At 42.2% G+C, this 25,286-nt stretch overlaps 2 protein-coding genes across 5 annotated transcripts; one reads left to right on the forward strand and one right to left on the reverse strand.

The window, feature by feature from the left end:
- Positions 1-13,645: 13,645 nt before the first annotated feature.
- On the forward strand, positions 13,646-19,360 carry LOC121975340 (methionine--tRNA ligase, chloroplastic/mitochondrial-like). Its single transcript, XM_042526932.1, has 12 exons — positions 13,646-14,012; positions 14,694-14,837; positions 14,964-15,113; positions 15,406-15,573; positions 16,274-16,398; positions 16,652-16,745; positions 17,013-17,111; positions 18,058-18,238; positions 18,304-18,419; positions 18,533-18,688; positions 18,818-18,946; positions 19,036-19,360. Exons 1-12 carry the CDS (start codon positions 13,695-13,697, stop codon positions 19,192-19,194), a joined length of 1,839 nt encoding a protein of 612 aa, XP_042382866.1. The 5' UTR covers positions 13,646-13,694; the 3' UTR covers positions 19,195-19,360.
- An 845-nt stretch (positions 19,361-20,205) lies between these two features.
- LOC121975341 (serine/threonine-protein kinase-like protein At3g51990) lies at positions 20,206-23,127 on the reverse strand. Of its 4 annotated transcripts, XR_006110305.1 has the most exons (3): positions 21,411-23,127; positions 20,835-20,957; positions 20,206-20,463 (listed from the first exon to the last, which is right to left on the reverse strand). XR_006110305.1 is itself a non-coding variant. In XM_042526936.1 (2 exons), exon 1 carries the CDS (start codon positions 23,028-23,030, stop codon positions 21,420-21,422), a length of 1,611 nt encoding a protein of 536 aa, XP_042382870.1. In that variant the 5' UTR covers positions 23,031-23,127; the 3' UTR covers positions 20,206-20,954; positions 21,411-21,419. The 4 variants fall into 4 exon arrangements, 3 of the variants coding, with proteins under 3 accessions (XP_042382870.1, XP_042382869.1, XP_042382868.1); XM_042526936.1 differs by having other exon boundaries at positions 20,206-20,954; XM_042526935.1 differs by having other exon boundaries at positions 20,206-20,969.
- Between the last annotated feature and the right edge of the window lie 2,159 nt (positions 23,128-25,286).

A 25,286-nucleotide genomic window follows, 5' to 3' on the forward strand; every position in this document is an offset into this window, starting at 1 on the left:
AGAACCCTAGAAAAGAGTTTTCTTAGACATTTCGAACAACAATGGTTCACGTCAGTTCTTGAGTTTTGGGCGGCAAGTGTTGTTGTACTTTTCAAGCATTAAGAGGCTAACCCAAGTGAGAAAATATCAAGCAAAGTAAGATTCATGTTGTAAAGTCGTTTTCGATTTCTTTTGTAACCTAGTTTGCATTTCTTGTTTGTATTTCTCGTGCTAGAGCTTGTATGAGGCTTCTCCGTCTCTTCGAAGGAAGTTTTTCATAATGCATTTATGAGAGTGAGAAGCGGACCCTTGGATTAGTCACCTTAAGGAGGTGGATACTAAGTAAAACGAAGGTATTAGCATAGTGGAGTCTTCGCTTCAAGTTTCCATCGAAGTAGTGAACGAAGATATTCACCCCCTCTAGCTCTCTACATGTCATAACAATAATTTCTAACTTTTTCCATACTTACCACCATATCAATTTGGGATTGTGAAGAATAAGATACTATCACGGTGAATCAGGGCTCAACCACCGAATTTGCTTAATATATTTGAAGAATTCCAAGTTACACGATATTCAGGTGCATCATCAGCTTTATCACGATTTGGTTGAACACATCTAGGACATGTCGCCTTGTGAACACATCTAGGACAAATCCCAGCAAGGTGAAAGCTCTACAAGACATGCTGCCTCCAAGAAATACAAGGGAGGTACAACGTTTGACCGGTCGGATAAATGCTCTGTCTAGATTCATCTCCAAAACCGCTGACTGGAGCCTTCCTTTTTTCAAAATCTTGCGCAAAGCGACCAAGTTTCACTGGGACGAAGAATGCGATCGGGCGTTTGAAGACTTGAAGACGTATTTGAACTCCCTCCAGGTACTAGCCAAGCCCGTTGCGGGTGAGCCGCTCTGCATTTACTTATCTTCTACTGAACAAGCCGTAGGCTCAGCGTTAGTAAGGCTGAGCGGAGAAAAGTCAGTGTATTTTCTGAGGCATATTTTAAAAGATGCTGAATCTCGCTACACCAGGCTCGAGAAACTTGCTTTTGCTTTGGTCCTAGCCGCTCGACGCCTCCGTCCATATTTCTTGGCTCATACCATCATCGTCCTGACGAATAGCCCATTGGGAAGAGTGCTGCTGAATCCTGAAGCGTCCGGACGGCTCATCAAATGGACTACAGAGTTAAGTGAATTTGACATCCAATACCAGCCCCGCTCGGCAATCAAAGCGTAGTCCTTGGCCGATTTTGTGACTGAGGTGCAAAAACCGGAGCCAGAAGCCATGTGGAGAATATATGTGGACGGGTCGTCCACTCGGCTCGGAAGCGGGATTGGAATACTACTGTTCTCTCCCCAAGAAGAGAAGATGCACTTATCCGTCCGGCTGGATTATAAAGCTACAAATAATGAGGCAGAGTATGAGGCCCTCATAGCCGGCTTACAGGCAGCTCGGCATGTAGGCGCTGGTCGGGTAACACTTCATTCGGATTCGCAGTTGGCCGCGCAGCAGCTCTCTGGCACTTTTGAAATTAACAGCGCCCGGCTCAAGCTCTACGCTGAAGCGTTTGAGAAACTTAAAGCCAATTTTAGAGAAGTTATTGTCCAGAAGATACCCAGAGCAGAAAATCAAGCAGCCGATGAGTTAGCCAAACTCGCGAGCTCAATAACGCCGGTCGCCATCCATCAGCCGATTGAACAAGTATCTTTGGCGGCGCACGTCAATCGAATGGAGGGCCTCACATCTCCGAGCGACTGGCGGACTCCGATCATGGAGTTTCTCCGCTTGGGTGCTATATCGTCCGATCGGGATGAGGCCCAGCTATTGAGGAGGAGAGCCGGTCGGTTCACACTCATCGGCGATCAGCTCTACAAGAAGGCTTTCTCCCGCCCGTTACTGAAATGCGTGAGCCCGGAAGACGCGGCGTATATCCTCCAAGAAGTGCATCAAGGATCCTGCGGTGGGCATCCGGGCGGACGATCGCTGGCTAAGAAGATCCTGTTGGCCGGGTACTTCTGGCCGACCTTACAAGCAGATGCTGCGAGGACCGTGTCGACGTGCCTTTCGTGCCAGAAATACCACAACTTCTATCATCGACCGGCAGAGGAAATGAAGGCATCGACAGTCTCATGTCCGTTCGACCAGTGGGGAATGGATATCGTTGGTCCATTTCCTATTGCGACCGGACAGCGGAAATTTCTACTAGTGGCGGTCGATTATTTTTCCAAGTGGGTGGAAGCCGAGCCGCTAGCCAGGATCACCGAACAAATGGTCAAAAAGTTCATATGGCAACACATCATCTGTCGGTTCGGCATCCCTCGCCGACTGATTTCCGACAACGGACGGCAGTTCACAGGAAAGTTGCTTGAAGACTGGTGCAAAAGCTACGACATCGAGCAGCACTTCACATCTGTAACCTATCCCCAAAGCAACGGTCAAGCTGACGTAGCCAATCGGGAAATTCTTCGCATTCTCCGCGCTCGGCTCGACCATTTGGGAGGAAGCTGGGTGGATGAAGTGTCGGGTGTCCTATGGGCCATCCGAACGACTCCCAAGGAAGGAACGGGCGTCACGCCTTTTCATCTGGTGTACGGCGGCGAAGCGGTGATTCCCGTTGAAGTCGGCGTCGAGTCCGCCCGGATTCAGAATTATGATGAAGGCAACGCCGAGCGGAGGAACATGGAGCTGGATTTAGTTGATGAAGACCGAGCCAAGTCGTTCGTCCGGCTAATGGCGTACCGCCAACGGATGAAGCAAAACTACAACAGGCGCGTAATCCCCAGATCATTCCAGGTCGGCGACCTTGTCTGGAAGAAAGTCAAGCCGGTCGGCGACGTCGGTAAGCTTGAAGCTCCGTGGGCGGGCCCCTTCAAGGTTATCGAAAAGCTCCGCTCGGGCGCTTACTATCTGGAAGATGAGGACGGATGGCAGCTGGACCGGCCATGGAGTGCGAATCATCTCCAGCCTTATCGTGCCGGATGAAAGGTGCACTGGTGTAACTCATATTTGTGTATATTCTAGTCGCCATGCCCTTGTAATGCAGGAAGCATAAATGAATTAAAAGGATGGCTATCATTCCTGCCGAGCGGCTGTGTTAAAGATTAGCCACTAAGTCCGTCGAGCTCCGACGTTAAATATCGAGAGACGAGCCGGCGTCTATAAACCCTCCGAGCGGAAGACCGCCGAGCTCCGACGTTAAATATCGAGAGACGAGCCGGCGTCTATAAACCCTCCGAGCGGAAGGCCGTCGAGCTCCGACGTTAAATATCGAGAGACGAGCCGGCGTCTATAAACGTCCGAACGGAAGACAGTCGAGCTCCAACGTTAAATATCGAGAGACGAGCCAGCGTCTATAAACCCTCCGAGCGGAAGACCGTCGAGCTCCGACGTTAAATATCGAGAGACGAGCCGGCGTCTTTAAACCCTCCGAGCGGAAGGCCGTCGAGCTCCGGCGTTAAATATCGAGAGACGCGGCGTTTATAAACCCTCCGGCGGAAGACCGTCGAGCTCCAGCGTTAAATATCGAGAGGCGGCGTCCATAAACCCTCCGAGCGGAAGACCGTCGAGCTCCGACGTTAAATATCGAGAGACGAGCCGACGTCCATAAACCCTCCGAGCGGAAGACCGTCGAGCTCCGACGTTAAATATTGAGAGACGAGCTGGCGTCTATAAACGTCCGAGCGGAAGGCCGTCGAGCTCCGACGATAAATATCGAGAGACGAGCCGGCGTCTATAAACCCTCCGAGCGGAAGACCGGCGAGCTCCGACGTTAAATATCGAGAGACGAGCCGGCGTCTATAAACCCTCCGAGCGGAAGTTCGTCGAGCTCCGATGTTAAATATCGAGAGACGAGGCGTCCATAAACCCTCCGAGCGGAAGGCCGTCGAGCTCCGATGTTAAATATCGAGGGCGGCGTCTATAAACCCTCCGGCGGAAGACCGCCGAGCTCCGGCGTTAAATATCGAGAGACGAGCGGCGTCTATAAACCCTCCGGCGGAAGTTCGCCGAGCTCCGGCGTTAAATATCGAGAGGCGGGCGTCTATAAACCCTCCGGCGGAAGACCGCCGAGCTCCGGCGTTAAATATCGAGACGAGCCGGCGTCTATAAACGTCCGAGCTGAAGACCGCCGAGGTCCGACGTTAAACATCGAGAGGCGAGCGGCGTCTATAAACCCTCCGGCGGAAGACCGTCGAGCTCCGGCGTTAAATATCGAGACAAGCCGGCGTCTATAAACGTCCGGGCGGAAGGCCGTCGAGCTCCGGCGTTAAATATCGAGACGAGCGGCGTCTATAAATCCTCCGGCGGAAGACCGTCGAGCTCCGGCGTTAAATATCGAGAGACGAGCCGCCGTCTATAAACCCGGCGGAAGGCCGCCGAGCTCCGGCGTTAAATATCGAGAGGAGCCGGCGTCTATGAACCCTCCGGGCGGAAGGCCGTCGAGCTCCGGCGTTAAATATCGAGAGACGAGCGGCGTCTATGAACCCTCCGAGCGGAAGGCCGCCGAGCTCCGGCGTTAAATATCGAGAGGCGGCGTCTATAAACCCTCCGGCGGAAGACCGTCGAGCTCCGGCGTTAAATATCGAAGACGAGCGGCGTCTATAAACCCTCCGAGCGGAAGACCGTCAAGCTCGGACGTTAAGACGAGCCGGCGTCTATAAATCATCCGAGCGGAAGGTCGTCGAGCTCCGACATTAAATATCGAGAGACGAGCCGGCGTCTATAAACCCTCCGAGCGGAAGACCGTCGAGCTCCGACGTTAAATATCGAGAGACGAGCCGGCGTCTATAAACCCTCCGAGCGGAAGACCGTCGAGCTCCGACGTTAAATATCGAGAGACGAGCCGGCGTCTATAAACGTCCGAGCGGAAGGCCGTCGAGCTCCGACGTTAAATATCGAGAGACGAGCCGGCGTCTATAAACCCTCCGAGCGGAAGGCCGTCGAGCTCCGACGTTAAATATCGAGAGACGAGCCGGCGTCTATAAACGTCCGAGCTACGCGATTTCGATACCGTTCGACCGTCTCCACGCTCCGATTGGCCCAGTATCCAAAGGTACTTGACATCTTGAAAACGAGATCTAACATCTTGAAAGAGGGACATGGTATATTTCGCCGAGCGGGAGCACGAGAAGTGATAATGGGCGAGCGGATAAACACACAATTTAGTTATGTAAAGAGGCATCAAATACTAGGAAAACATTGCATTAAAGTTAAAACTTTAGGCCGAGCGGCCTAATTACAAAAAGAGATGACATCCAGTTGAGTGACCCAATTACAGAAACTACTCGATATAATCATAGAGGGTCTTGGGGATGTTATCCAGAAGAGCCACCTGGTCGCCGGCCGGAATAGAGGCGGACTCGGGGAGAAGGCTCTTTGACTTCAGATAAGTCATGGTGGCGGTCATTGCCAACTCAAAGGCGGTGTACATCCGCTCGCAGATTTTCTCCGAGAATTCGGGCGAGCGGATATAACCCTGTCTTAGAGCTGCAACCCGACTCAGCTCGGCCTCCTGGTACTCTTTGAATGCCAGTTGAGCTGCAGAGAGGGATTCCTGCAAAGCGGTCAGCTCGTCCTTGTGCTTGGTTGCGTCGGCCGAGCGGCTTACTTTCTCCTGGTCAAGCTGTTCCATCAACTCCTTGACCTTCAACTCCAGGCCTCGAGCCTCCACATTCTTCTTCTCCAAGTCAGAAACGGTCGTATTCTTCCGAGTGGTGGCCAGGGTAAATTTTTGGTCAAGCTACTTGACTTGTCGCTCGAGCTCGGCCAAATGATGAGCCTGGTCAGCTGTTCTCTTCCGTTCGGCCGCCAGCATATCTTGGGTCTTCTTCAGCTCCTTCTGCAGATCGGAATATGAAGGGCCCTGCAGGCCGGACGGACCAACCGCTGCCTTCAGTTGTCGTAGCTCTTCATCCACCAGGGTCAAGCGATTGGAAACCGCAATTTCTTCTACCCATCTCTGACGGGAAGAGTTAGAAGCTGTTAGTGGCCGATCGGGAGGAAGGAAGACAAAACTTGGTAGATTACAAACTTACCCCCGTGGCCTGCTGCATATAGCTGTTAGCCAAATTCCCGATGGGGATCAGGGCGACGCGTGCCCGAGCGTCGGCCCACATCTCAGCGAGAGGCCCCTTCAGGGTGATAGTGTGCTCGGGCGCAGTCGGTTGATCGACCTCTGGCAGCAGCTCTTCAGTCGGGAGATGAAGAGTGACCCGAATGGTACGACCATGACCGGGGGTCGTCCGACCGGCTGTCGGGAGGGGATCAGAAGCCGGCGCAGAAAACTGCGAATGAATGGTCGAGCGTTGGACTGGTTGGCGAACGGGCGGAAGGGTGCTGACCAGAACAGCTTCGATTGGCGCGGCCGGCTCGTCCCATTCAGAAGGCGTCCGGTCGGATGAAATGGCTTCGACCTCTGGCGCCTTGCCTCGAGCGGTGGCAGTGGCCCGCTCGGAGGGCTGGACAGCTGAGGTAGCCGAGCGTAGGGGAGTCTCCACTCGACGCCTCTTTTGTAAGGGCTGCTCCTCCTCCCGAGCGGAACCTTCCTCGGGGGCAGTTCGTTCTCTTGAGGGGGTGGCGCCGCTAGCCACATTTTGTTGGGAAGCTTGAGCGGCCGACTCAGCCTGAGTCCCGCTCTCTCCTTCATGGGATCCGACCGGCTGGATACCCAGTGCTTCTATTTCTTTGGCGGCCGCGGCTTCTAACGCTGCCACCCTTCTCTTCAAAACGCCGGCCATCACCGAATCCATGACGATGTCTGCTGCAAAAGAAAGAAAAGAAATCAGTTAGCGATCAAAGAAATGCCCAAGTAAAGTTCTTACTGAAGCCGGTCGGAAGAGGTGTCCGTATAGGACTCAGACCGAAGATGTACATCACTCCTTCATGAAGGAGCTTATTGATGTCGAGTCGCAGGCCGGCTAGTATGTTTGCAGCATGGAGGAGCCGCTCGGCCGGATTCGTAGTCCAGTCAGTCGGACTATTCGCCTCCTTCGACTAGACTTGAAGGGGAGGCAAGTGATCCGGTAGTGAGAACAGGGGACCCCGCCTTGTGGAGTCAACGCCACGTGGAAGTCAAAGTGGCAGTTGTCCATCCGGAAAGGGTCGGGTCCGACCGGACGACCGGCCGGCCGTCCGGTGGAATCGAACGTCCGGAGAGGGATGGTTCCGATCGGCTGGCCGACCGGACGATGTTCGGCTGATGGTTAAAGGCGCCTTGTCGAAATCAGGGTTCCGGCGCTCAGTGGAAAAGGTCGCAGGGCCGAGCGGACTGCACGCTCGGCCAAAGCCATAAGGTAACATACTGCTAATAGTCTCCACAAAGCACGTGAGGGAGAATCTCCCCAAGTAAACCACCGCATATGTCCGGCCGAATGTTGGGGGAGCTGTCCGCTTGGACGCCAGATCTGGAGCAAAGGGGAAAAGGACAAGGGACGTCATTTTCTGACAGCAGGTATGTTTCACGTGTAGGCCATGCTCCAAATCTTGTGACAGGGGATTCCGCTGTCCCATCGAGGACATGCTGAGACTGTAGCAATATGGGTTAGGGAAGCTCACTGACAAGCCCTTACTGGGGTATGGGCCATGGACACGTGTATACCTCGGTAGGTGTACACTCACTTCTTCGCTGCCCTATATAAAGGCCCTCATTCTTCGCCGGAGGTACGCTTTCGATGAGTTTTGGAGCCACTTTTTCTCTCTTGAGCTTCGCCTGACTTGAGCGTCGGAGGGTCGCCGCCGGGAACCCCTTCCCGGCTCGACTTTTGTGCAGGTTCACCGGAGCTTCGTCCTACCAGGCGAAGATCCACGTCAACAGTCGAAAAGCGCCCCGTGCCCAGCGTCCGTTGATTCAACATTCGGACAGGATCAATATGTTAAATATGATAATTATTAATATTCCACACACACAAATATCAAATATGACATGCAAAACAACACCATGATAAAATTAATAAAAGTTTCAAACTTTCAAGTTTCAACATTCTAATTTAAACTAACAAAATTCATCAAAACAAGTATAATAAGTCAAATTAATCATCAAGCTCAAGATCATCCTCATTGTATTCTTCTTCTTCTTCTTTATCTTTATCTTCTTCAAATTCAATTTCTTCTTCTTCTTCTTTATCTTTATCTTCTTCAAATTCAATTTCTTCTTCTTCTTCTTCTTTATCTTCATCTTCTTCAAATTCAATTTCTTCTTCTTCTTCGTCTCTAAGTCTTAAAGATGAGTGTCTCATAGAGGAAGATATATTTTTCTTCTAGACTTGTTTAGGCCTAGCATGTGAACTAGAGGTCATATATGCAATGTTTTTTCCACTAGTACAATATTTAGGCTCTTCAGCTCCACTGGCCCTAGCAACGACATCTCATGTCAAGTCATCACCTTTAAAAACCATCTCATCTCCTTCATTATCACTTTCTCCATCCATTCTACCCATCAACCATTCATTACTATCATCAATATCTGTCAAAGAGATGTGGTTAATCTTATCACGTGCATCATACCGAAGTTTTAAGGTACGATTGTATTTCACAAATATCAAATCATTTAAACGCTACTAAGCTAGCCTATTCCTTTTTTTTATTGTGAATCTACAAAATGTCAAAAATCACAATAAGTATAATAAAATAGCAAAGAATATTTTTTTACTTATAAAAGTAACATACTAATAGTATTATACATTTATATTTATTACATACCTGTTCAAATACACTCCAATTACGCCCACAGCCTGAAGCACTATAAGTGAGGCTAAGAACTTTAATAGCAAACTTTTGCAATTCTGGGGTATTTGCTCTGTAACATTCCTACCATTCTGTTGGAGATAATGCTCTTCTATGTCTAAGTGACACATTCCTCCTAAATAGCCCTTCTGCCTTTCGATATATAGAGAGTTGGGTAGTGATTTTATCTTGCTCGGCGGTGCTTGAAACCAATCTCTTCATAGTTTCATACAAACCATTCATCACTTCACAGATATTTGAATCTATGTATGAATAAAAATATTCTGAATTCAAATAATGTCCTGCAGTATATAGAGGTCGATGAAGTTGACATTCCCATCTCGTATCAATGATCTCAAACACTTCTTTGTATTTATCTTCTTTGTCCTTAAAGGCCTTCATAATTGTTTATTTTGCCCTATCCATAGCCTCATAAATATAGCTCATTGCAGATTTTCTTTCGCCATCAACCAGTCTCAGAACACAGACTAAAGGGTTATCATATATCTTTAAAATATGCACAATACTACTCCAAAATATAAGCGTCACGATGATTTTAGCTATCTTCTTCCTCGCCGCTTCTTTTGCCCATTTACTCTCTGCCCAATTCTTTAAAATGAACATTTTTATTAAATTTTACTTCTATAGGTGCATCCTTTTAAGAGTGAGAAAAGCGGTAGCAAATCTTGTGACACCCACCCGACAAAGCTCTTTTTATCTTATGAATTGCCTCAGCATATTTATCATGCCGGGGCGAACATAAATGTAAGCATTCACACTCATTGCCTTCTTCAATGTTGCTTTAAAATTAGGCAATTCCCCAATATCTTCTAAGATCAAGTTGATGCAGTGACCAGCACAAGGAATCCAATATAAGTGTGACCTTTTTGCTTCTAATAATTTTCCTACAAAAAAAAGTTAGAAAAGTAGATAAGTTTAACATATATAAGAAAAAACATATTGATAAGAAAGAATTAAATAGATTCTTACTAGCAAGCACATTATTACATGCACTATTCGTAACAACTTGAACAACATTTACTTCTCCTACACGCTCCACAAATCGATCAAGCAACTGAAATATTTTCTCTTCAGTCTTTGCATAATTAGAAGCATCAACCGATTCGATGAAAACTGAACCTTTAGGAGAATTCACCAAAAAATTAATCAATGTCTTCTGCCTTTTGTCTGTCCACCCATCTACCATCAAACTACAACCATGCTTGGCTCATTATGTTTCACACGACTTAATGTAATCATTTATCACACTATCAACAACCTTTTTTAGAAAAGGAACCCGCACCTCATGATAACTAGGTCCTTTTAGACTTATACCATATTGGCCAACCAAGTCCAACATTCTTTTGAAGCTTGAATAGTTAACGTCATTAAAGGAATTGCCACATATACATCCACTCAGTTATGACGATACAAGTCATTAAAGGAATTGCCACATATACATCCACTCAGTTATGACCATACAAGCCTTCTCGCTCAATTCTTTCTTATATGCCTCATTTATCGTAGTTTGTCTTTTTTTACCCTTTCTATTTTTAACATTTTTTGCACATTAGGAGCAAAATACGTATCCATTGGACCTATTTTTCTTGGCCTTTTTTTGTATATTCACTGATCTAGAACTTGTACTTGTACTTATAAGCGGCACGACTTTAGCTCCAATTATCATTCATATCAATATCATCACCAAGAGGGCACAACTTTAGCTCCAATATCATCCATATCAATATCATCACCAAGAGGGTCTACATTCTCAAAGTTCAATGTCGCAAGTATAGAAAGATTACTTTTCTCCGTCTTTTTCTCCATGAAAATTTTAATTTCTTCACGTACATAAAGCGGACATTTTTTGCAAGTCGTAGTATTTCGAAACCCCCCAACAAGATGCTGTTTTGCACGATAGATCAACTTTTTGACAAAAATTACAAATCAAATCATTTTTGTTATCCGGATTAACTCTTTGAAAACAATTCCATCCCAGATCTTTTGATATATATGTTGGAGTATCACTTCTACCTTCCATGATAATTGAACAACAAAATAGTCTGAAAAATCAAAAACAAAATAAAAAAGCACTTTAATGGAAAAGTATTGTACCAGCAAAAGAAAAGCACTGTACCAGGCGCTTACAAATATAAAAGCAAACCATTAGTCCGAAACCTTCTAGCCTAAATGCACGGTCAAATATTAAACATATTGATTAAGGCCAATCAAAAGGGCAACTAACATGATTGACCTTGAATTTTGTGTGCACAATGGAATAATGCAATCTATTATCTATGTCATCCATGTTCAAGTTCAACTATCCGATATTAATCTTGCTATCAAGTGCATTGTATTCTGAAGTGAGAGTTGATGACAAAGGGGATATAGATCTAGTTATCAATATCATATTACAAAGTGAGAAATAAGGTTAAAGGTACAACTATGGATCTATCTATCAAATACATCAAATCATATGATGAAGTAGGAATATAAGGCTAATGAGATATAGGTGTCAGAACACTAAACATCAGACAAAATTTGGCAGAATCGAATATTGGTACCAGCATTCAGCAGTAGAAAAGAAACTGGCAGCAACACAATATGCAAAAATCGGACAAAGAAAAATAGAAAAATATGAAAAAACACGACAAAGAAAAAGAAAAACCGGACAGTAGTCAGTAAAATCGAACAACAACCAGCAAACCAGCAGCAACACAATCTGCAAAAATGAAAAAAAAAAAAAAAAACAAAACCGGATAGTAGCACGAACACGAACCAACAACTCAACAAAGAAGAAAAAACAAAGAAAAAGATGAAGAAAAGAATATACCAGAATATAGAGAAGAAAAGAAGATGAAGAAACAAAGAAAAATTGAACAGTGAAAACAAAGAAGAGAAAAAAAGAAAAAGAAAAGCAATAACAGAAGAAGAGAAGAAGATTTCTTGTGAAGAATAGAAAAACAAAAAAAAACAAAAGAAAAAACTCATACTTGGGTGACGCGCGACTCAGCGACGGCGGCGACGACGAAACAAAATACCTAGGCGACGGTGATGAAACGAAATACCTGGGCGACGGCGATGGTGTGACTCTTCTTCAAATTCAGGTTTCTTCTTCTTCTTGCTGCATTCTTTTCTTCTTCCCTTTTATCCTTTTCTTCTTCGTGCCCTAATTCCCAACCAAATTGATTTGAAATGATTTTTTTGGGTTAAAAATCCAGAAATAGTTCACGTTCACAATCGCGCCTCAGTTGAGGTGAGAAGGCGCCCTAGAGCGCGCCCAGGCGGCGCTTGATGAACAACGCCCGCCTCACGTGGGAGAAGGCAGTTTCCCTAGTGCCTTTTGCGCCTGGCGCCTCAGGCACGCCTTTAACAACCCAGTCCACAGGAATTGAAATGGGTGCAATCGGAACTCTCTAGGTTTATTAGTAGATTGAGAGCTCCAATTTCATTCATTTCAATTCCTGTGGATTTTTAGGGTTGTAAAAAGTTCAAAAATGTTATCCATTATTTATTTTGGAAGTCAAAATAAACAATGGATAACATATTTGAACTCTTTACAACTCAGAAATCCACAGGAACTAAAATGGATGCAGTCTGAGATTTCTAGGTGTTTTGACCGGAACCCACCGATGTACTTAGAGATCTCCGATTGCATCTATTTCAGTTCTTGTGGATTTCTGAGATTGCAAGAAATTCAAATATGCTATCCATTGTTTATTTCAACTTCTCGAGTGTGTTAAAATATAATAAGAAAGAATCGTCAAAATTCTCCACGTTGGGCCTGATATGATTCCATATCAGGCCCAATATGGAAAATTTTGATGATTCTTCCTTATTATATTTTAACACCTCTACAAAGTCGAAATAAACAATGGATAATATATTTGAACTCTTTGCAACTCCAGAAATTCACAGAAATTGAAATTGATACAATAGGAGCTCTCTAGGTCGATTAGTGAATTTTGACCTTCTCAAAGGTATTAAAATATTTTTAAAAGAATCAGCATGCAAAAGAAAAGAAAGAAAAAAGAAAATAAATGTTACATGCATAGGAGGAAAGAGTAAAAAAAGAGAGAAATGACAGAAAAAATAAAAAAAAAATAGTCAAATTTATTTATCATAAGGGTAGAATAGAAAAAGTACTGTAAAAAAAATATACTCTTTGATAAAATAATAAAATAGCGTACATTTTTGTTAAATTTAAAAATCTAAATATATAAATATATATATATATATATATATTTTGATAAATTACAGAAATATATTTGTGTGTGGAGTAAATACTTTCAGTTGTTTGGTATCTCAATGGTTGACGTGATGTGGATGAAGACACAACTGTCAAATCCAAGTCATCAGACCTTTAGGCATAAAAATAGATGCCGAGGCTGAATCTAGATGTTGGTCGATGGCTTGATGGCATGCAGAGGAGTCCTGTGCCTTCTGAGCCAATGGTAACCCACAGTCAGAGAACTCCAGAGAAAGCGAGGAGTTGATTGTTCGATTGTGAATGTGCAAGCGAAGGTTGCAGTGTAGGCATTGCCTATGGAGGACAACGACAAAGATCAATAATAGGCACGGATATAGTGGATTTGACGGATATAGAAGTTACGATTTGCTCTAATTTTTCAAATCAACTAAGACCAATTCCAACACCTACATCGAAGTTTTCATCAACAATGGTCAAATGCACAGAAATTCTGTGTACAAAAGTCTAGGTCGATCACGTGGGGTTTCGATTAATCCTTTGCGTTGCGTTCGATGCAGAACAAGCGATCGGAGAGTGATCTCTGTGTCGCGTCAAACAGGGAACAGTCTTTTCCATCCCGTGGTAATCACGGAGGCATAAGACGGATCGGATCCTATCACGTAAATCTCAGGCAACCTAAATCCGAACCCGTAACCCGAGGGCTTACCTTATCTTTTTTTCTGCAATTTATTAATTAGAGCTGCGGGCCTTCGGCGAGGTCGACACTGAACTCGTCCCCTCTCTCGCCATGGCCGCCGGCCGTGCTCTCCTCTGGTCCCAAACTGGAATCGCTGCCGTTGCGCCGATTTCATCTTCTATGAGATTCCGGGCCAAGAGACTCGCTTCTTCATTCCCTTTCCTCGTCTGCCGGTGCCCCTCGTCCCTCGTATCGACTTCCGTTCGCTGCTACAATCGTCCGCAGAGCGAGGTTGTGTCTGGAGAACTCAAGACTAGCGGAAAGGAGGAAAATTTTGTTCTCACCACTCCTCTTTACTACGTCAACGCGCCGCCTCATATGGGAAGCGCCTATACTACCATAGCTGCTGATGCCATTGCTAGATTTCAGGTTTCTTAAATATGTCTTTCACATTTTTGCTCTCAATCGTTTTCTTAGTCTGATATTGTGTGCCCCATAGAAGACCCCATTACTTAATGGCATCAAGATGTTCAATTGAAAGATGGGTTATTATTATTTAATTTAATACAATACTAGTAATCTGCAGTTGATATTCACTTAATGATGTGATTACTGTGCCAGAAGTAGGAGGAAAAGGAAATGTATGAAAAAATAAAGATGTCAATTTCTTTTAATTGCTTGGAAGGGAAAGGAAAACAAGAGGATGGAGGAATTTAATTACATCCAAATTCTCTCATTTTTATAATTAAGCACAAATCTGATTGGAATTGAAGAAAAAATTATGACTCTAAACGGCATTATTTACTTTCTTTCAGCTCGTCCAAGAGAAAAAATGGGTGGGAATAGGCGGAATATATATATATAATCTAATTTCTTTTCATGTTGGTCTCTCTTAATTTTATTTTCTTACTCTTCTAATTCCTCCCTTCTAAGAAAAAACAGAGAACAAAGACAAAACATATGAACATAGTTGATACATGAGGTGATAACATGTCCTATGTATCAAACAACCAACATGATCAGTTGATCACACCTCTTGGAAGTTATTTCTTGTGAACTATTATTCATTTCAGATTTATGAAGGTTCTATTACTTCTTTCTTATTCTCAGAGGCTGCTAGGTAAGAGAGTTGTATTCATCACAGGGACAGATGAGCATGGAGAGAAAATTGCTGCTGCTGCAGAAGCTAGTGGAAGTAGCCCTAGTGAACACTGTGATACTATTTCACAGTCTTACAAGATTCTATGGAAAGAGGTAATTATCAACCCGATATGTAATACTTAATTAAGTCAATTTACATCCCTCAATGATGAGTTTAATAGTTTTTCAATATTGGCAATAAATAAGATTCTATCCTCCATCTTGCTTGATCTTTTGCAGCTTGATATTTCATATGACAAATTCATACGTACTACTGATCAGAAGCATGAAGCAATAGTCAAAGAGTTTTATTCCAGAGTGCTTAACAATGGTGACATATATAGAGCTGATTATGAAGGGCTTTACTGTGTGAACTGCGAAGAGTACAAGGTTCAATTTCACTGCTTAGCTGCAAAAGTGTTATTACTCTCTTAGTTGGTGAATGACATACTTATTGACATGTTATAGTGTTTTTATGCTTATAGTAAAGTGTATACCTTAAGGCTTCTTGCAGTAAGGAGAACAAAACTGATTTTACTATCATTATAAGTTTAAACACTGTTCGATACTACTTTTTACAAAAATTGTCTACCTTAGCATTCTGTCCATTAGTTTCCCTTAATTTCATTCTTTTATATCGTATTGTTCCATTCTTTCTGCTAATGTTTGGCGTTATTTGCAGGATGAGAAAGAATTGCTTGAGAATAATTGTTGCCCAATGCACCTAAAGCCTTGTGTTCTGAGGAAGGAAGATAACTACTTCTTTGCATTATCAAAATATCAGAAGGCACTGGAAGACTATATATCATCTAACCCTGATTTTGTGAAGCCTTCTTTCCGTTTGAATGAGGTTAGGCTTCAAGCTTGTTCAATGTTCTCATTATTTATACAGGAAAAGAATGAGTGTATTCATGCGATGCACACTCACTAGTGCTCTAAATACCATCATCTCACAGCCATGACATCTAAAGATATGGTGCCATTTTATCATGTTTTAAAATCCACAAGGCAAGAAATTATTTTTGGCTTGTTATGCTTGTTGATTCCCTCTTCGAAAAGCTCTCTACCCAATTTATATTGGGTAAATATGCCTTATATAAGTTATCAAGAAAGTATGCTTCATAGACATGTCTTTTAGCAGTACAGTCATTGTGTTGGAGTTTAACAACCAAGATTGCCACCATCAATGATGGCAAATTTTTAAGAAAAGTTGTCTGTGATGGTGTTGATGTTTTCATGGAATGGTTACCCTAAGCATTGTATATTGATCTCATTATGAAATTCCTTCTTAACCATTCTTTATATTGTGATCTTATTGTTAAAAATATTAGGCTAATAGGGAATTATATAGTGGCTTTACTCCACATTAACATTTTAGTTTTAGGGTTCTGTCTATAGTTCTATATATATATATATATATACACACATGTAATAATAATTCACTAATGCAATAGAATATTCCCTTTCTCCTTTAACACTGAGTAGATTGTTCACTTCAACAAATTTCTTACAGATTGTAATGGTATTTACACAAGAAAGCACTCTTGTAGGTGCAAGGTTGGATTACAAATGGACTAAAAGATTTCTCTATATCCCGTTCAACTGTAGAGTGGGGTATACCTGTGCCAAATGACAAGACACAAACTATTTATGTCTGGTTTGATGCTTTGTTGGGGTAAGGTTATCCCTCAGTTTATATTGTGCTGTCATGGTTATGAATCAATGCCAGCTAATGGGTAGTACTTGCTCCTTGATAAGTGGCAACAATTTCAATGGGTTTCTTGTGATTTTATCCTCTTGCTGTAATTTAGATTTGTTTGGATTTTTATATAATTATAATGGCTTGTGTGGTTTCGTCTCTGTAGAAAGGCCAATATCACATACATTGTCAAGTGAAATAGTTCTTCAACACTGAATTTGCTATGTAGGTATATTACTGCATTGTCAGAGGACAGTGAGCAGTCAAACTTACAACAAGCTGTTAATTCTGGTTGGCCTGCTTCGTTGCACTTGATAGGAAAGGTACAATTGTTTGATTCAGATTCTCTTGTAGGATAATTCTGTTGCATCAAAGATTCAACTTGTGTTTTAGTATTTTTGTCAACGATCCACTATACTTTTTCCTTTAAACACAAACAATTTATTATATTCATTGATTTGGATTTGACAAGCATTTTTTATAAACTTCAGTTCATTTTCTAGGACTTAGCTGAATTATCATTTTCTTAAATTTGATGGATTTTAGTAGATCAAAAGAAAATCTAACTAATTTGTGCTGCACATCTGAAGGATATATTGCGGTTCCATGCGGTCTACTGGCCAGCTATGCTACTATCAGCAGGATTAAGTATTCCAAACATGGTATTTGGTCATGGATTCTTAACAAAGGTATTTGTAGGGAACTTAGCTGGGAACCATTTACATATGTACATTAGTTATTCTATTTTTTCCAGATGAAATTCTTGTTTATATTTCTTCATGAAGTACATGTGTTGGACTTGTGCTCGTGTAGTCCATCCACCTACTCTCAGGACAGTTTTAAATATAAAACTCCAGTCAACGAAAACTCTTGATAGTTTTTGAAATTAAAATCATCACAAGTTTAAGAGTTATATGAATGAATCAAAAGTTCTTTGGATATAAGAGAAGTAAGATTTGACTTTGAGCATTGATTCTAAAGGATGTGTCAATTTTGGATAATATACTTTGTTCTCAACTTGTGTTTGTGCTTTTATTCGTCAAAAAGTTATTTTCATGATACTATTTATTCTCTACAGCTGTATAATACACTCTCTTACACTTAAGGATGCATTTAATTTCTGTAGCTTTATGATAAGCTTCATCTATGAAAGTATATGAAAATAATCTACCTTCTCTTTGAATTCAAGACAAAATCAAATAACGTTCTCACTATATATATATCTTCTGTAGTAAGGTTTAATTTGTGTACCTTTTGGATCTTTGCTGTGATGTTTATTTTTACATGTTTGGGCAACAAGCAGATGCATTTGCCATTATAAAACATGAGCTAGCCACTAATATGCTTTATATGCATCTTTATTTTGTTTTGGCACACTGCATTTATTTTTTGATCTTCTTTTGTAAATCATTGGCCTTGCACATTGAATATGGATTAATTTTTTATGTTGCTTATGTATTTGTCTTTATCGCATTTCATAGCCATGAGCATATCTACTTGAATAGTTTGTCATCTCTCCCTCAGACTGATTTTGTTCAACTTTTACTCTTAGAACCAAATTCTTAAAAATAGAGTATTCATCTCATGTACACATTTACATTTCATGTGGCAATGCTTTTTATTTTGAAATTTTAGGATGGTATGAAGATGGGGAAATCGTTAGGAAATACATTGGAACCGATGGATCTAGTGCAAAAATTTGGAGCAGATGCTGTTCGATACTTCTTCCTGCGGGAAGTGGAATTTGGTAATGATGGAGATTATTCAGAGGAGCGGTTCGTCAACATTGTAAATGCACATCTTGCAAATACAATCGGTAAGCCCGTTTTGGCATCTTATTTTCTCTGATTTTGGTTTGTTTACTTCCATTGATGCTTACAGGAAACCTTCTCAACCGTACTCTTGGACTATTGAAGAAAAATTGCCAGTCAACTTTGCCTTATGATTCTATTTTTGCTGTAGAAGGGAATTCATTTAAGGATTCTGTGAGCCAATTGGTAAATATCATTCGCCCAAAAGTGTAGAAACAATTTTTAACACAACTGAACTGTCAGTGATGGAAGATTTGAGATTCATTGTTTAGTCGAATCACAGAGTTTTGCTTTTGCAGGTGGAGAAGGCAAAGTACCATTACGAAAACCTTTCATTGTCATCAGCTTGTGAATGTATCTTAGAAATCGGTAATGTCGGTAATCTTTACATAGATAAAAATGCTCCGTGGTCTCGTTTTAAGCAAGGAGGTGCTAGTTCTGAAATGGCTGCAAAGGTATCTATTTCTAAAACAGACTTATTCATTGCTCATCTACCAGAAGATTAACAACCTTGCTAGTTTATGTTTTTGTAACTGTTGTGATCATAAAGTCATTAGTGTTTCTTCTGTGGGGTGTTGACACAGGACCTTGTCATTATACTGGAGGCAATGAGAATAATCGCGGCTGCTTTATCTCCGGTCGCTCCAAGCCTGTGTTTTAGAATATACAGTCAGCTTGGATTTTCGAAAGAACAATTCGAAGCTGTAACTTGGGTAAGGATGGAGCTCTTGGTATCTTTTCTTTCTTCACTCTTCAGTTTATGCTTATTTTGATTTATTTATTTTTATTTTTTTCGATGAAGGATGATACTCGATGGGGAGAGCTCAAGGCAGGCCGAGTAATGGCAGAAGCCAAGCCAGTATTTGCAAAGATTGAAAATAACCAGGACAGAGATAAAAAGGGTAGTCCAGAAGAAGGTAAAAATAAGAAGATTTTGCGACAAGGGCTTGTTGAGGCTTGAGGTGAGATTCAATTCATCAGCTTTTGCTGGTTTTATTTTTGGCAATTTTTTTTTTTTTTTTTGCATTTTTGATGATCAAATTCTACTCTATTTAATGTTTTTTAGATTGTAAGCTATTTATGCAATAATATATTGTAATGTTATTCATAATATTTTGCATTTGCTGTCAAGATGAAATTCCTTTTGAGTAAATGTTTTGTATTTTATTTAATATTTTAATTAAGTAATAAAATAAAATAAAATGAGCTGGCAATTAAAAACAGTAGATATTTTTTATTCTGATTTTTTTAAATTTTCAACAATATCAGTATTTAACAACAGTTGATAGAAATAAAACAGTGAATATATTTTTCACTTTAAGAAAATCATAAGGACTTAATAATTAACCTTACGAAGGTAAAAAAAAAAATTATATCATTAGTTATTTTTTAAGCTGGCATTAGATATCGAACCTAGTCGGCTCCATAGAAATTTTTTACTGATCATATAAATTGAAAAACATTCCTAGTGAACGGTCCATCAGCTCAATATCTTTATGTTAATTGTTTGTTAAAAAAAATTATCTATTAATTTATCGAATCTATAACTCGATCATTAAGTATCTAAGAAATTGCCGCTTAACTATTACACCTTACTAGATAATCATTTTGATCATCAAACTTATTTTTCCTCTTTCTAAACTTCAAAAAAAAATGTCTTGAGCAAAATTCCTAAGCATTGTAGTTAAGAAAAAGACGTGAATGAAATCAAGATAAAGGACAGTATGGTTCACAGCTCCTATCAATACGGAATCTAGAGAAAATATCGGATCACATTGGATGTATTATATGTAATTTTACCCTGAGATTGTTTCCGCAACTTATGAGTGACATAATTTTATCACAAGACGCACAAGGAAAATCCTAAACACAGTTCAAGAAGTAACACTCGTCTGAGATCTTCCAATGGAGCTAGCAAACTGAATTGACGATTAGTGTAGGAAAAATATTAAACCAGTGTCAAAAACTAGGATTCATGAACAAACATATCACCAATATGATGTGCCAGATTCACCATACGTGAAAGGTTAGGACAGACCCAGGTTCTAGAAGTACACATAAGAGATCAAAGTAAATTTGAAAAGCTTTGACTGACCAATTTATATTAGGTCTTGCTTGGTTCTTGAAGTTGTCTAATTGCCAAAAGCAGCTTGAGTAGGAGCTTGAGGAAACTTTCTCGGGTTGGGGATCTCTGTGCTTGAGAATCAACAGAGAACAATTGGCCAGATTTCTAGTAGTTGGCCATCAAGTCATAGAAAATTATAAGTTGAATAAGGACATTAGGAAACTATTCTCAGATTTACAAAAACATACAAGAAAGAAGTTACAAATCATGCCTAGATATACCGATGGGTAAGGTTGCATGCTTGGGGGTGCTCCAAATATAAAATGATATAACATAAATGATAGTAATAACAATAAATTAAAAAATATATATATAAAAAAAGACTATTAGGCAATTCAGTTCTAATTTATAAACAGAATGAAGTAGGCTATAAGTTCAGGTTTGAGTAGGGGCCTTTCAATGAAGCAGTGAAGTTACAACTCCTGAATTGACAAAATAATTATAGCATACTGATTTAAGCATGGCATGAGAATTACCTGGTAACATATCTGATTCTTACTCTTTCAATCTGCGCACTAAACCAATCACTTTCATTGCTTTTGTTGGAAAGGTCTTTCTCCCCCTAGAATTAGGGAAATCCATAATAGAGGAGCATACTTCTATCATGGAAACTATAAAATGGTTATTTATTTTCTCAAGGATAAATGAGAAGATAATATGTAAAGAATCAGAAGGTAATAAACTTGAAGTGATATTAGAAGTAACTAAGCAGGACTGAAGATTTTCAAACCATGCATACAATAGCAAAAACTAGCCATAGAATAACTAGAGGGAGATCACCAGAATGATAGCTAGTGAATCAAGGTAACTAAGAAGAGGGCCCAATGAGGGCTATTTATCAACAAACTGTAGAACAAATAATAAAATAGATATATGTAAGAATGAAAGTTTGACAAGTAGAATGCATATACAAAAGAATAATCCCTACAACTGTGACATTTGTAATTGCAAGTTACATAGGAAAATAAGAATAATTTTTCCTCTAGAGAAAAAAATGATAATCCAACAGTAATACAAATAGACTCCAACAAACAATGAGGTTTGTAACAAACCTAATGAGGTTAAAGGCGATCTGTAATTTGATCATGAGCTTTCTCATCCAACCTATCCATATCATTGATAGATAGATTGCATTGGAAGAATGATTTCAATTTGTTACTTGTCACAGTTCGGTCCCTCAACTGAAAACTTGCAGCACTCTCATGGAAATGGAAAGCATGAACAGCTTGCAAGGTGCTAGCCCTGCTGATAGTCGAACTATTGTTACGGTTAACAGAAGGTGTCAATGGCTTAACCAGTGCTGCATCAGGTTGAGCCATGAGTTCTAAAAGATTTGTACTTCCCTTCGTTTTCTGTGAGAGAATATTCCTCGTTGGCAAAGAGCGAGATTGACTCACAATCACAGGAGGTTTCTTTACAACAACAGGAAGATCTTCAGCCTTAGCAATTGACTCCTTATCTGCAAGAATACTTGAACCTGAACCCAAAGTTTCAGCCCTATCCACGCTACTAGCATTCCGTTTGGTAAGGGTCTTCTCCACATCGACGACCGAGCACGGGTTGGCAACCGAGAGAGAATTCCATGCTCTAGAAGAAACTGTCTTGCTCAACACCTTGAGCTGCTCCACCACCTCCTGCATAGAAGGCCGCATCTCCTTGTAGGACTTTACGCAGCTGGCGGCAAGTGAAGCCAGCTGCTTCCCCGCCACCGGATCTTTGGGCGGTGCGATCCTCGGATCAAAAAGCGTCACCACCTTCCCTTTTCTCAACAAAGGGACGGCCCACTCCATCACGGAAGGCGGGGAGTAGGCGACATCAATAGCCTTCCGGCCGCTCAGTATCTCCAGAAGTAAAATCCCGAAGCTAAAGACGTCTGTTTTGGTGCTTAGGTTCTCCGGAGTGACGTATGAAGGGTCGAGATAGCCGAGCGTGCCTGCGGGAGGGGTCGAGCGGGCGAAGGGAAATTCGGCGTTATCTTCGTCGCGGAGGGCGAGACCGAAATCCCCGAGCCGAGCATTGAAGTTCTGATCGATCATTACATTCGCCGACTTGACGTCGCGGTGGATGACCGGAGGTTGCACAGAATGGAGAGTACGAAGGGCTTTGGCCGTCTGAAGCGCGAGTCGGAGGCGACGAGTCCATCCAGGCGGTTGGAGATTAGAGTGAAGAAGGTCGTAGAGCGTACCATTAGGCATGAATTCCACCACCAGGAGCCGTTCCTTGCGGTCCGGGGTGGAAGGGGTGAAGCCGATTAGGTTGACAATACGGGGGCTTCGGATTCCGGACATTATCTCAATCTCGTTATCGACCTCGTCGCGAGTGGGAGCAGCGGCGGTGGAAGGGGGCGACGGAGAGGAGAGGTGGAAATGGCGGCGGGAGGGGCGCTTGACCGCGACGAGACGACCACCTCGGAGTACTGCCTTATAAACCGCGCCGTGGCTTCCGCGCCCTAGGAGAGCTTCGTCGGAGAAGTTTCCAGTGGCAGATTCAAGCTCTTGGTAGTTGAATTCCCGGGTGTGTGTCAAGCTGCCGCCGGAATCGAGATCGGGGATCTGCTGTGCCGGCGGAGGTTTCCTAATTTGGGACTTCTGAGAAGGAATGACGGTGGAGATGGCGGAGAAAGACCGGCAGGTGCCGATCGAGGAGTCGGCGCGGCAAGAGAGGTACCCCATCGGGTGTTTCTCTCTGTCTCTCTTGGGAAAGTTGAAGCAGCAGCAGCACGACGCCAGCGATCCATTTCCATTTTTTATTCCACAAATTACCGAATCACCTAACGTTTCGAAATACCTAAATCACCGTATCTAAAATTTAGAATTACTAAATCATATACGCATACCCCTTCAATCTCTCTTATTATTTCCTCTATAATAATCGATTACAAAAATCTAAGAATCGAGGAAATTTGATTTTAGGATCATAGACCTTAAATCATTCCCTTGACTGATAATTATAAATTATATATATATATATATATATATATATATATATATATATAAAATTCTAAATCATATACGCATACCCCTTCAATCTCTCTTATTATTTCCTCTATAATAATCGATTGAAAAATCTAAGAATGAGGAAATTTGATTTTAGGATCATAGACCTTAAATCATCCCCTTGACTGATAATTATAAATTAATTCTATATATATATATATATATATATATATATATATATATATATATATATATATATATATTTATAATTTTGAGATGGACGACAAAGGACCTTTGAGTGGACCACAATCATTGCTTATTATAATAATCCTAACTTCTAAAATTTTATGTATATTAAAAAAAATCATTATTTATGATATAACGTGTCAAATTGAAAATTGACTTATAAATTTAAAGCGTTCAACAAATAAAGGTACAAAATCATTTCTTATATATTTTTCTAGTTCTATCGACTATATCAATTATCTTAAATATCAATTTGATATATTACAATTTGACATATTGTATTGTATTATATTGAAAGTAATGATTTTTTAAATATAAATATATTTAAAAAATTTAATTTATATTAAAAAAATCACTCTTCTAAATATATTGGTCAAATTTATATATGAGAGTATGAATATTGATCCAGTGGTAAGGTGGGGTCCGTCCGACAGGAGATCAAAGTGGTCAACATCCTGGGCAGACGTCCGAGCGGGCGGGCTACCTTTCCGATCAGCAGGAGTAGTAGCCGGTTCGATACTTCGACAGCTCGGTCGAACACCAGGCTTCCGACGCTCATAAAGCTCGAAGGAGGGGCGAAGGTCGAGCGGTCAATCCACTCGGCTAAGCAGTGGACGCAGCCCCGACCCGGCAGGCAGGGCGTAATCGAGTAGCAGGTCATCGCCCGAGAGGATACTCGGCCCGACCATCGTATCACCCAAATGGCAAGCTGGCCGAGCGGCTCTCCCGCTTGGCCTAGTAATAGACAAGAGGAGCAGGTGGCCATATCTTCCTAGGGACCAGTGTCACCGACGGGTTGCATGGTCGGCGGCATGGTCGGGTAGAGAATCGTACGATAGAAGCTTCCACTGTCACGTCAGGGATATGCTGGGGCTGTTCGGGTATGGTGTCAAACATGCTTTTCTGACACGTCTTTTCCAGGTATGTTTTAAGAAGCGCACACGCCTCGAGAAGCATGCACGCGCCCCCCGGTAGCCCTATATAAGGACCCCCAAGCTTCGACGAAGGTATGTGGTTCACTACTGTAGCTACAGTTACGCTGCTCCTTTCTCTCTACTTCATTCTTCATTCGCTTATCGCCAGTGATTGACTTGAGCGTCGGAGAGCCATCGCCAGGGAACCCCTCCCTGACTCGGCACTAACAACTTGTGGTTGTAGGCTCAGCTCGTTGGAGGTCCACGTCGTCTTCATTCAACATCCAGTTAGCATGAGCGCCACCGCCCCAGCGTCTGTCGACTCACTCTTGGATATGATCAAATTTGGCGCTGTCTGTGGGAACGCACCTGAATCCGAGCTGAGGAGATGAAAGAAGTTGGACGTCTCCACACCGTGACGCTCACTCCAGAGGAGCTCGATGAGCTCATTCAAGCGTGGGTGGCAAAGATAGCCGAACAGCAGTAGCAAAAGGCATTAGCTGATCGTCTGGCGCAGCAAGCGATGTCGGCCTCAGGGGGCCAGGCGGCGCACAAGGATCAGCCGGAGCAACTTTCCATCTGGGGACAAAACAAGATGTCGACCGGCACTCCAGGAGAAGTTCCACCAACACCCATTCCGTTTCACCGGGCGTTATTTCAGACACCCTCAGAAAATCGTTGAGGCCAACCAGGACCGGGGTTCTTCCTTGGATGAGGCTCCCGTGCGGGACGCAAGAAAAGGCAAAGCGCCCCGAGCTGATTCGTCGCTCGAGCGGGTCAACCGAAAATTCTCCGAGGCCATTCTATAGGATCCGTTGCCAAGGCACTACGC

This window comes from Zingiber officinale, chromosome 4B (genome assembly GCF_018446385.1).
Source record: "Zingiber officinale cultivar Zhangliang chromosome 4B, Zo_v1.1, whole genome shotgun sequence".
NCBI lineage: Eukaryota > Viridiplantae > Streptophyta > Magnoliopsida > Zingiberales > Zingiberaceae > Zingiber > Zingiber officinale.

Coding starts and splice junctions, on each gene's coding strand:
- LOC121975341 (XM_042526936.1), bottom strand. CDS start 23,030: ATGGGGTACCTCTCTTGCCGCGCCGACTCCTCGATCGGCACCTGCCGG.
- LOC121975340 (XM_042526932.1), top strand. CDS start 13,695: ATGGCCGCCGGCCGTGCTCTCCTCTGGTCCCAAACTGGAATCGCTGCC. Junction 16,746..17,012: donor CGTTGCACTTGATAGGAAAG/GTACAATTGTTT, acceptor GCACATCTGAAG/GATATATTGCGGTTCCATGC. Junction 18,689..18,817: donor GTTCTGAAATGGCTGCAAAG/GTATCTATTTCT, acceptor GTGTTGACACAG/GACCTTGTCATTATACTGGA.